Raw genomic sequence first — 12,873 nt, forward strand, 5'->3', positions numbered from 1 at the left:
TGAATCTATACAAGCCCTCACGGCAGTGAACCCAGGGCAATTCATAGCGTAATATGCTATGTCACTTAATTAAGAAGGCGTGGGCGGCTGGAGACCGAGAACCAGCGATCTCCCCCCCCACACTGCATCACATGCTGCAATATGATAAGCAAATAAAAGTAGTGTTGAACTTATATAAAATTCTGAATAAATTCCCTGAACCCAGTCTGGAGAATATAAGGGATAGATGGAATACAGTTCTGCCAAGCCAGATACCACTCAGATTTCGATATACACAATTCAACTACACACACCAAACGTATGTATCACCAGCTAGATTAACGCATGTTCCCTGGACTGGATTCAACTTGCCCTAGATGTAATGCCCCACTGGCACATTTTTACCATATGGTCTGGGAATGTGCCCAGGTGAATAGGGAGTGGAGTGGTAGAAGAGGTCTCAGAATTGACAGGACTTGTTCTTGCAGTTGACCCCAGGTCCTGTTTATTAGGACTGAGACCGAGAGAAAAGGAACACAGGCATCTACTTAAGTTTGCGGACCTAGCATACTTGATGTACAAAAGATTGATAGCTATGAATTGGAAAGAGTCCATAGCACCAGATTTGAAAACCTGGCACACCCTGACATTGCGCTGGGCCGCACAGAATATCAGGTATTGCGAAAACCAGCAAGGCAGGGCCAACAACACACAGGATGCGAAGCCTGGGAAATTTTAGTGAATAGATTAGAGGCTAAGAATGAGAGACCGCCATGAACCTGACAGAGGCAGCACTGGAGAGAGGTTGGATAGCACCCGACCACCTCTAACATAACAAAGCAAACCGGGCGAGACGTCATATTGGACGAGAGAGCACCCACTCCCACACCCCTAAGTTGCTAATATCCACAGCGACCAACAAGTGATGAGTAAATAATTAGAATATGTGCAATAAGCACCACTACAGCACATGCCACAAATGGACACCAGACCGGCACCCCCCCACCACCACATACAAAAAAAAAGCATGTACCAGCAGGGTAGAGTGTAACCAGGCAGCTAATTGTGTGGCAATTAATACCACACTGAAAAATCCATCATCCAGACACAGCAGCCAAATATTTTTGAGTATAATAATAAGACCTAAGTTACGTTTGTTTCTTTTTCTTTTCTTCTGTTTATTTGACTGTATATCTTATATCAGATCAACCAAACCCTGTTATAATAAACGCAAAATTATGGAAATTAGATCTGTAGTGAAAACTTAATAAAAATATTAAAAAAAAAAAAAAAACTTAACTCAGTGGGGCCATTTACAAAAGTGTAGTCTTTGCAAGTTAGTTTGGAGGTAGGAAGTAACATGGAAGACGATTCCATGATTGTAGTCTAAACTCCGACCACACCTTATAAAAACCACCTTCCCCATGTAGTCCATTTAAGTTTTCAAGAGGCTATGGGTAAATAAAGTGGGCTGATATCAAATGTCAAGAGATCGCACAGCTGCCGTTCCGACAGATTTTAAGTCCTGCTGAGGTTCTGCCCTTCTCTATATAACCCAGAGGTTAAAGGCGTGCGCTAAATCATGTCACCTTGGTGATGGTTGATTCTTGTTACTGCTTTTCTACGTTGTTCTTGGTGCATTTACATTACTTTGTAACTTAAGTTTCAAATGAGGCATCTTTCTGTGGTCCAATCTTTTCAGCAATGTTGAGCTGCAGGCTATTTTGAGAATGCAGGTAGCCAAGCTGACATTTTAGCTCTCCCCTGGTACATCACCTGAACACTAGACACGTCTTTGAATAAGTGGACAGTAGCACTATTGCCAATTGTTTTTTTTGGGGGGGGGAGCTATTCGAACTTTGTTACATGAACTGTCTTTAATGAATGGAACGTTTTCAAATGTCTAGCTTGCGGTTCTTAGAAGATGTAGTGTGCTGCATGATGGACCTATACTCACAACACTTCCATCTGCTTATGAGACGTCAGCTTAATATTTGAGTGCTGAAGTGACCATATACTAGCCTGGGACCAACAGCGTATGCAACAATACCAGAGTCCCTTGGAAGCTTGCTCTACAAATGCACCTCTGTATGTCCAGACACTGTAATTGCAGATTTTTATCCATGCAGTCTGTGACACATGTCTAAATATTAAATGTTAGCTTGTTTCACTGAATGTAAATTAATGCATCAATTTTTCCATACTTAACTGTATTTAACTGGGGACTAGTAAAGAGAATACACTGCTTCTAGAGACCAGCTATTTAATTGGGGAGGCAGCAATCGCATCTTACAGGAGATACTCCATAAGAATCATTGCATTGCTATTCCTTTTTATCTGCATTGGTCTATGTTTAGCTAGCACAAATACATATATCCGCCATGTTCAATACTTTTCTGGTAACTTCTTTTTCAGGTTTTGAGATTACCATTGAGCATCCTCATACTGATGTGGTGAAATGTACCCAGTTAGTGCGAGGTCAGTGATTCGTTAGTCTTGTACAAATGTATATAGTATTCTTTTGCTGAGATTTCAACCTAAAATGCATTTAACTGTTTACAATTGTGCATTCATACCTAAAGCTTGCATATATGATTGTACATCAAGAAGCAGCAGGGTAGGGGGAGGAGGAACAGGGGGGATAGGTCTAACAAGGTGTTGCTTGTCTGTTCGTGTTTCAAACAAAAAAACAATAAAAACATTCGGGGGAAAACAGCAGGGCACTAAACTTATGTCTAGTATATAAGTGTAAAGAAAAATATGAAGAAACTACAGCACATCCAGAATGCCTCTGCCGGACTCGTCCTGAGCATCCCCCACCACCAACACAACACCAAACAGCTGAAAGGCCTCAACTGGCTCCCCATCGAGAGAAGTGTCCATTTCAGACTCCTCATCCACGCATACCAGGCTCTCCATGACTCGGGACCTGTCCACCTCAATCACCGCGCCGCCTACTCCCCAGCCAGACCACTCCGCTCAATGGGCACTGGCCACCGCCTCCTGCATATGGAAGTCCTCGGCTGGAGGAAGATCCTTCACCTACCTCGCGGCGAAGAGCTGGAACACCTCACCCCTGGCACTCTGTCGTGAAGGAAGGACCTTAAAACCCGGCTCTTTGACTGAATCACAGAGGACCTAATTCCCACAGTGCCTTAAGACCCTTATGGTTGAGTAGTCGTGCTTACTAAAATCTCATTGATTGATAAGGTCAGATTTTCAGGAATGGTCAGTCTGTGTAGCTGATGCTCTGGTAGACTGGGGTGACTACCACCGGAACATAGTTTAAAGAGAACATGGTGAAAGATTCCCTGGACCTGGTCATACAGTTTGGGTGAAATGTCATTGGATCAGTGAATTGCGTTAAGAGTTCTTATTGAAAAGTTTTCAGGATGAAGTCCCCATTTGAGGCAGAACTCTGGCAGGAAAGATTCTTGGGAGGTTGGAGATTATTTGCATCATAATGCAAGGATTAGAATTGATCTTTGTAGTTGTCCAAACAGCTTTGGCATGGAGTCCGGGATTGATAGAAACATGGCTCGCATGGATATTATCAGATTAAAGCATTTTAAGTAATGATCAGTGATAATGAAAGCAATGTCCTAGAATGAACAATGTTTTAAGGGTGATTGAAATGTGAGATAGAGGTGATGACTGGTTTAAGAAAAATATAGCATACCAGAAGTGTTTGGGTAATGAGAAAGTGGAAGAAACGAAACAAAAGTGATTCTCAAGTTATTAATGAGGTGCATCCTATTGGAAGTTGAGGTATGAAGGCTATCCAAGGTACAGAAAGTCTAAGTGGGTAGATTTTAAAAATAAGACTGATTTGAAATGCTCAGTGGGCAGAACAGAGAAGGAATGACCGGTGCACAGTTACACTAGCATTTATTATTGATCTCTGTACATATATGATCTGCCCTATTGTTAAAAAAAAAAAAAAAAAAAAAAAAGAAAGCCTAGTAAAATATTCTAATGGTTTTGCTCAGTTATCTACCTGTGTCCTTGTATACATGACTAAAATCCAAACTGCAATATACTCTAGGATTGACACTTCAACCAATTCAAAGATGTAGAAAGACGTAGTGATGTCACTATCACATTTATCTTTTAAAACAAGATGTTGCATCACAGTACGTAAAAGAAAAGACAACACTGTCGATCTCCACAGTGAACTAGTGGTAACCAGAACAAATATGGTAACTGTAAGGGGGAGAGGGTGTGTGTTATTTGCACATGTATGCAGTGTCATGTTCAATATTTGTTTACTGAAATAATAATTGGTCCGGTTTTAAAACCACCATAACTTTTTTTTTTACCCATTTGAATAGGTTCCATCCGATTTCGTTTTTTCTTTAACTGTCATTGTTTTAGAAAATGTAAGCATTTTCTTCCAAGAATAGTTAGCTTTCTTCTGCCGTTGAGCTGAATTTGTTTATATATGTTTATTCCTCATATTCCAAATGGAGTACAAAGAATACCTACAGTAGAAACCTTGAAAGGTGAACTGTGTGTATATCTATACAACTATACACACTCTTCACAACCAGTCCATTACAAATTACTGAAGCCACTGTGCCTTTGTGAGCCATCACATTGAAATTTCACATGCCTATATACACACATCTGCTCCAAGTTTCCTGCGCAAAGGATGCAGATCAGGGAAGAACAATCCGCTACCATCCAGCAAAATTTGCCACGTACAACACATTACAGTCTGCCAAAGGACCACCAGCACTGTTCTGCTGCTATTTGTTAGTGTCTTCTTGTTGATTTTTTTTTTTTTTTTCCAGGGGAAGGTAGAGTACTTTTTGTTTTTACTTTTTCTTTTTGTTAGGGTGACTCTTCATGCAGCCCACACAGTTTTGCAATTTTTTCCCCCTCAGATTATCAACAAAGAACTAGACAGTCATAGATTGGCCAACCAATGCCGAGGTTCACTCCCTCATTACGTTGTCTAGGAGAGCTATGTGAGAGTCTAGCTTCAAAATATTGTCAATCGCACATCTCAAAGCTGGGTAGGTCACCCAAAAAGGAGACTTTCACAGATTTAAGTCTCTACCACAATGACTCCAATTGTTGCCTCTATATCACATATACTGCTGTTTTTTTGTGTGTGTATATATATCTCCCTGGCGTGTGCCCAGGCAAAACTCATTTTATAGTTCTCCATATGGAGTACTTTGCAAAGATGACCTATATGGAATCTTATCTCAGTCTCTTCTGTGTCCTGAGGATTATGTAAGTAGGGTTTTAAGTCTGAAGACCAGTTCACTGGGAACCTTCCATTGTTCATGAATATCTGAATCTTTCACGAGGAACACTCATTATTTGCAGTCTTACTGTTAGATGGTATGTGTCTGTAGATACAGATGCATACTACTGCTATCTAGTGTTGAGTCAGAAATTGTGCAAGTTTTTCGTCGAAGAAGTCCTTCGAGTGACTCATCTTCTTGTTAAAATTGCACATGGGTATTGACTCCAGTGTTAGTTTGTTTCCTCTCTGCTGTTGGGTTTGGACGTGTGCCTCTGCTCTGTGTTTTTGACTCCGTTCGGTACGATTCTTTGGTTTCTTTACTCTTCTTGATGATATTTTCATCCGTGCTTTTCCACCTCTGCTCTTGAATTTTGTTAGTTCAGGCTTGACTAACCACCCTTCAAGGCACCACCTGTTTCAGGCTTACCTTATACATGGCTTCCTCCATAGAAGATGTTTCTGGTGGACTGTACACCCTTCAGATTTTGCCTGCGTTGCCACAAAGAATACCTGCACACTGACCAATACCTTGTGTCCAACCTTTGCCTCTCATCTAACCTTAAGGAGGCCATCTGCTACGCCTGCAAGTCTTTCTACTCTGAAAGACTGATTGCCTTGACGACTTTGAACTTCTCAGAAATCTTCCTCCGACTTCTCTCCATATCTCCTTTGCAAAGAACGTGCACAGGAAGAGCTGACTGCCGAAGAAGGGGCTGCTTTCTCCATTGAAGACTGGCCCGGCTCTGACGTTGAGCCAGAGTCTCGAAATGCAGAACATACCATCTGCCCAGTGCATGCGTACTGTGGCCCCTGCTCCAACACCCAAATTCTCCCAAAAATTCCCACTTCTATCATCAGAGGTAGCAGTCGCTGATCATCACTGTCATCTGACCATGGTTTCATCCCATAAGACTATCTTGGGCCCCAATTTCTGCTGCCAAAACCCACGACCCCACCCCCCCCCCCTCAAAAGCACCCTCCTACCTGCCCTTGTGTTGACCGTATCAGGCTGAGGGCATGTTTTTCACTGACCTCGGTGCAGGCAAAGCCTGACTCGGTCCTGAAGGTTTGGGCTTGGCCGGAAGACTCTGAACCGTCTACTTCCCCCTGTTGAGCCGATCCTCTCAAAACTGGACTTATGGCAGAGGAAGGTTCAGATATAAGTTGATCTTCAAGGAGGCACTAAACCTCCCCCTTCCTGCTAGGAAGAAAACTAAAGATAAGTCACCAGCCTTGCCTACTATCCTCCTCCTAGGCCACCGTCTGCACCTCCATCCCCTTCGCATTCCACCACCACCACTGTCTCCTACACATGACCCACTTGATGCTTCACCTCAGGGGTCACTACAGTCCAATACTGGGGGGGGGTCTGGATGGGCAGTTAGTTGATCCCGACCCTTGAGACATTAAACAACACTGATCCCACCACTCCCAAACGATCCGGACCTTGTCCCTCCCCTCCTGAGAATGCTACTTCCTTTCAACAGGTTATCTCTAGTGCAGCAGTTTTTCAGAAGATTGATTTCCACAAAGGACCCCTGTAAAGAAATGGCTCCCTGTTGCAGTTACCCCCCCACTTTTTGCCTGATACTGATGCTGACTTGACTGAGAAGTGTGCTGGGACCCTGCTAACCAGGCCCCAGCACCAGTGTTCCTTCACCTAAAATGTACCATTGTATCCACAATTGGCACACCCTGGCATTCAGATAAGTCCCTTGTAACTGGTACTTCTAGTACCAAGGGCCCTGATGCCAAGGAAGGTCTCTAAGGGCTGCAGCATGTCTTATGCCACCCTAGAGACCCCTCACTCAGCACAGACACACTGCTTACAAGCCTGTGTGTGCTAGTGAGAACAAAATGAGTAAGTCGACATGGCACTCCCCTCAGGGTGCCATGCCAGCCTCTCACTGCCTATGCAGTATAGGTAAGACACCCCTCTAGCAGGCCTTACAGCCCTAAGGCAGGGTGCACTATACCATAGGTGAGGGTACCAGTGCATGAGCATGGTACCCCTACAGTGTCTAAACAAAACCTTAGACATTGTAAGTGCAGGGTAGCCATAAGAGTATATGGTCTGGGAGTCTGTCAAACACGAACTCCACAGCACCATAATGGCTACACTGAAAACTGGGAAGTTTGGTATCAAACTTCTCAGCACAATAAATGCACACTGATGCCAGTGTACATTTTATTGCAAAACACACCCCAGAGGGCACCTTAGAGGTGCCCCCTGAAACTTAACCGACTGTCTGTGTAGGCTGACTAGTTCCAGCAGCCTGCCACACCAGAGACATGTTGCTGGCCCCATGGGGAGAGTGCCTTTGTCACTCTGAGGCCAGTAACAAAGCCTGCACTGGGTGGAGATGCTAACACCTCCCCCAGGCAGGAGCTGTGACACCTGGCGGTGAGCCTCAAAGGCACACCCCTTTGTCACAGCCCAGCAGGGCACTCCAGCTTAGTGGAGTTGCCCGCCCCCTCCGGCCACGGCCCCCACTTTTGGCGGCAAGGCTGGAGGGAACAAAGAAAGCTACAAGGAGGAGTCACTGGCCAGTCAGGACAGCCCCTAAGGTGTCCTGAGCTGAGGTGACTCTGACTTTTAGAAATCCTCCATCTTGCAGATGGAGGATTCCCCCAATAGGGTAAGGATTGTGACCCCCTCCCCTTGGGAGGAGGCACAAAGAGGGTGTACCCACCCTCAGGGCTAGTAGCCATTGGCTACTAACCCCCCAGACCTAAACACGCCCTTAAATTTAGTATTTAAGGGCTACCCTGAACCTTAGAAGATCAGATTCCTGCAACTACAAGAAGGACTGCCTAGCTGAAAACCCCTGCAGAGGAAGACCAGAAGACGACAACTGCCTTGGCTCCAGAAACTCACCGGCCTGTCTCCTGCCTTCCAAAGATCCTGCTCCAGCGACGCCTTCCAAAGGGACCAGCGACCTCGACATCCTCTGAGGACTGCCCCTGCTTCGAAAAGACAAGAAACTCCCGAGGACAGCGGACCTGCTCCAAGAAAAGCTGCAACTTTGTTTCCAGCAGCTTTAAAGAACCCTGCAAGCTCCCCGCAAGAAGCGTGAGACTTGCAACACTGCACCCGGCGACCCCGACTCGGCTGGTGGCGATCCAACACCTCAGGAGGGACCCCAGGACTACTCTGATACTGTGAGTACCAAAACCTGTCCCCCCTGAGCCCCCACAGCGCCGCCTGCAGAGGGAATCCCGAGGCTTCCCCTGACCGCGACTCTTTGAACCTAAAGTCCCGACGCCTGGGAGAGACCCTGCACCCGCAGCCCCCAGGACCTGAAGGACCGGACTTTCACTGGAGAAGTGACCCCCAGGAGTCCCTCTCCCTTGTCCAAGTGGAGGTTTCCCCGAGGAATCCCCCCCCCCTTGCCTGCCTGCAGCGCTGAAGAGATCCCGAGATCTCTCATAGACTAACATTGCGAACCCGACGCTTGTTTCTACACTGCACCCGGCCGCCCCCGCGCCGCTGAGGGTGAAATTTCTGTGTGGGCTTGTGTCCCCCCCGGTGCCCTACAAAACCCCTCTGGTCTGCCCTCCGAAGACGCGGGTACTTACCTGCAAGCAGACCGGAACCGGGGCACCCCCTTCTCTCCATTCTAGCCTGTGTTTTGGGCACCACTTTGAACTCTGCACCTGACCGGCCCTGAGCTGCTGGTGTGGTGACTTTGGGGTTGCTCTGAACCCCCAACGGTGGGCTACCTTGGACCAAGAACTGAACCCTGTAAGTGTCTTACTTACCTGGTAAAACTAACAAAAACTTACCTCCCCCAGGAACTGTGAAAATTGCACTAAGTGTCCACTTTTAAAACAGCTATTTGTGAATAACTTGAAAAGTATACATGCAATTTTGATGATTTGAAGTTCCTAAAGTACTTACCTGCAATACCTTTCGAATGAGATATTACATGTAGAATTTGAACCTGTGGTTCTCAAAATAAACTAAGAAAAGATATTTTTCTATACAAAACCTATTGGCTGGATTTGTCTCTGAGTGTGTGTACCTCATTTATTGTCTGTGTATGTACAACAAATGCTTAACACTACTCCTTGGATAAGCCTACTGCTCGACCACACTACCACAAAATAGAGCATTAGTATTATCTATTTTTGCCACTATCTTACCTCTAAGGGGAACCCTTGGACTCTGTGCATACTATTCCTTACTTTGAAATAGTGCATACAGAGCCAACTTCCTACAACCCCTAGAACAGAACTTTGTTTGACACCCTCTCTTCCACACACAGGGACACCCAATTTTTGCCCATGCTTCCTGACATGATGAGACATGCCAAGGACTGTTTTAAGGAGCCAGTCCGTGCAGGGTAATCACCCCTCAGGTAGACATGAAATATAAATCGGCAACTTCAGACCCACTTTTCATCTAAAGTCAAGTACCATCTGACTGTTGTTGCAACCACTGCATGCAAGAGAGCAAACGGTCGGGCTACTGGGTATACCTCTCTGCCTGAAAAGGAGAGTAAGGTCATAGATGCTGCTGAGAAGAGGGTTGTAGCACAGACCACCAACCTTTGGCGCATCACAGTTCTCAGGCCCTATTTGCCCGCTATGAAAGAGCCCATTGGGATGAGTTGGAGGAACTATTGCAATACCTCCCAACAAAAAATTGCTAAAAAGGTGAGCAAATTGTCACTGAAGGGCAGGCCATTACAAACCACTCCATCCGCTATGCTCTTGACGCAGCAGATACAGTTCCCAGGGGTATTAATGCCAAGGTCACTCTTAGGAGGCTCGCATGGCCAAGGTGTTCTGGGTGCAAGCCAGAGTTCCAGCAGGTAGTCTTGAATATGCCTTTTGATAGGTAGCACCTTTTTGGACCGCAGGTAGGTTCTACCCTTAAGCAAATGAAAAATACCCAATACAGTTAAGACGATGGAAGCGCTACAAACGCACACTCCCATGGGCTTCTTTTGTTGCCCAGTCTAAAGGAGGGAGGGGATGTATATCCACCTCCACAGATGCCTACCTACAACAATGGTTATTGTTGAGGTTCCTTCAGAGATATTAACAACGAGGGGAGAGGCAAGAGTTCCTCTGCACGCGAAGCAACACCCACTGCAAAGAAGTGACTACCCAAACCTAGATGCACAATTCGGGTTAGCCTGCCCCAGTCCTGCTTGAATTCAGAACTTTTAAGCAACTCTGCCCCGTTTCCAATCAAACTAAACTCTCCGTCAGGACAGATATGAGACTGCTAGGAATGATTGTGCCTTACATTGCCGTACTTCCTCACGCAAGACTACATATGCATCTTATGCAAAAATGTCTAGCTTGCCAGTGGTCTGTCAGTCGCCTGGAAGATCTTGTGTTGATAGACCACCACACTCCCTGTTCTCTGCAGTGGTGGAACACCATCAATTTGTTAAAGGGGCAGCCTTTTTGGGCCCTGTTCCTCACATCACTCACCACAGATGCATCACAGACCTGTCTCACAAGGTTGTCCTAGTCTGGATGCAAAAAAACAAAAAAGGGGGCACTCGCTCGCTTCACAACTATCTCACGTGTGACCATATGGAAGTGGGATCTTCACCACATTTACCTGTTGGCTGAATACCTTCTGGGGAAAGACAACGATTTTGCAGACCTGCTCAGGAGGAAGCCTCAACAAGCCCACAAATGGTAACTCCAAACTTAAGTCCTCCTGTCATAGTTCCAAAACTGGGGGATTCCCTCAGATAGACCTTTTCGCCACAGCAGAAAATGCAAAGTGCCCAAACTTCACCTCCAAGTACACACACCCACTATTCAAGGGCAACACACTATAGAGGAGTTGTTCAGGGATATTTGCCCATGCTTTCCCACCTCGGTCTCATTCCATTTTTGTTTCAAAAGCTCAGGCAAACATCTCGCCACGATCCTTGCAGCTCCCACCTGGGTGCATCAGTGCTGGTTCACAACACTGCTGAATCTCGCTGTAGTACCTCCCAAGAAGATCCCCAACAGGCGGACCTTCTCACTCAATCAACCAGATCCCAAGAATCTTAACCTAGCAGTTTGACTCCTAAGGTCATAGTTTGTCTACTTTTACCATCCGACTGTATGGACATTCTCGAGGAAGCACGCAGACCTAACACTAGAGACTGTTACACAGCAAAATAGAAATGTTGATCCAGGACCTTGTCTGCTACCTGCTTCATTCGCAGAATGCACATTCAGCTTACATTTCCATACTGTTAAACCTTGGTGCAATGGCTGCCTATCTTCAAAATACATAGAATCGCTCACTGTTCAAAATTCCAGTCATTAAAGCTTTCATGGAAGGATTCAAACAAGTTATTCCACCTTTTGGTTTCTTCTAGCATCCTCCTGGAACCTTAACATTGACCTAACAGTCATTGGTCCCTTGTGTGAGCATCTTCACTAATGCCCACTTCAATTTGTCGTGGCAGTCTTAGTTGCGATTATCTCACTTAAGCATGTTAGTGTGCTGCAGGTTTAACCGTAGGAGAATCTTTCTTCCAAATACAGAGATAAAGTGGTTCTTTGTACTAATCCTAAATTCCTGCCCAAGGTAGTCTCACATTTTCACCTCAATCAGTCCATGGTGCTCCAAGTATTTTTCCAGCAACAAGATTCTATTGCAAAAAGAGCTGCTCATACCTAAAATGTCAAGTGTTCATGTTCTACATACATAGAATTGAAACATTTTGGAAAACTAAACAGCTCTTTGTAGCCTTTTGTGTACGTCGCAAATGCAACCCTATATCCAAATCCGGCATAGCCAGTTTCTCCCAGAGCGCACTCCACTTGCCAAAGGGAGCCAATATGATCTTTCTTTGGAAACATTCCCATAGCTGACAATTGTATGGCAGCTACATGGCCTACACCACACACCTCTACTAAGCACTATTGTGGATATTTTAGCACACCAGCAAGCCAGTATAGGCCGGGCAGTGCTCTGCATCCTTTTTTAGACTACTGCACCTCCCACAGACTATCCACCCCTTCTAATGGACTGCCTTAGTCTTTGCAGTGCATGTATCTACCGCCACACGTGCCACATAAGCATCTGTTTGTGTAATGTAGTGCTGTAGACTCACATGCGCCACTTGTCACCAAGTTTTTTTAAAAATTTTAATGGCCTATTGTTGGTTTCAGGCATGGAATAGTGATGGAGTTCCAATTCCGGGCGGAATGTGGAACGTGGGGGTATGTGGGGGAACAGAATGGCGGTTGGGGACAGTTACTGGAAGACAAAGGAAATAAATAGGTGCCCTCCTACCCAGCATCTTCCTTTCAGTTGCGACTGGATTAGGAAAACTCAGGGGCTTCCAGCATGGCATAATATGAAACCGGATGCAAAGGCTGTGGCTCCCAAGGTGCGCATGGTACCATTAGCTCTACGGGCTGAGCTGAAGCGCGAATTGGAGAAGTTATGTTAATTGGGCATAATAAAACCTATTGAAGGGTCCGAGTGGTTGGCACCTATAGTTTTGGTGCGTAAGGCAGACAAATCATTGAGACTGAGTGGATTTAAGAGACTTGAATGCAAACATTTTGTAGATCAACCACCACTTCCTAACATCAATGAAATGTTGGCAAACTCAAATGGTGCAAAGTATTTCACCTCACTTGACATCTCTTCTGTGTACCAG

General features: G+C 45.4%; 1 protein-coding gene across 2 annotated transcripts in view; it reads left to right on the forward strand.

Moving 5' to 3' along the window:
• CCNT2 (cyclin T2) overlaps positions 1–12,873 on the forward strand; it is a 90,779-nt gene that overhangs the window by 30,627 nt on the left and 47,279 nt on the right. For both annotated transcript variants that reach the window (XM_069225056.1, XM_069225054.1), the window contains exon 5: positions 2,395–2,457. In XM_069225056.1, the coding sequence (XP_069081157.1) occupies positions 2,395–2,457 (63 nt within the window). The remainder of the gene's footprint in view (positions 1–2,394; positions 2,458–12,873) is intronic.

Source organism: Pleurodeles waltl, chromosome 3_1 (assembly GCF_031143425.1).
Source record: "Pleurodeles waltl isolate 20211129_DDA chromosome 3_1, aPleWal1.hap1.20221129, whole genome shotgun sequence".
NCBI classification, from domain to species: domain Eukaryota; kingdom Metazoa; phylum Chordata; class Amphibia; order Caudata; family Salamandridae; genus Pleurodeles; species Pleurodeles waltl.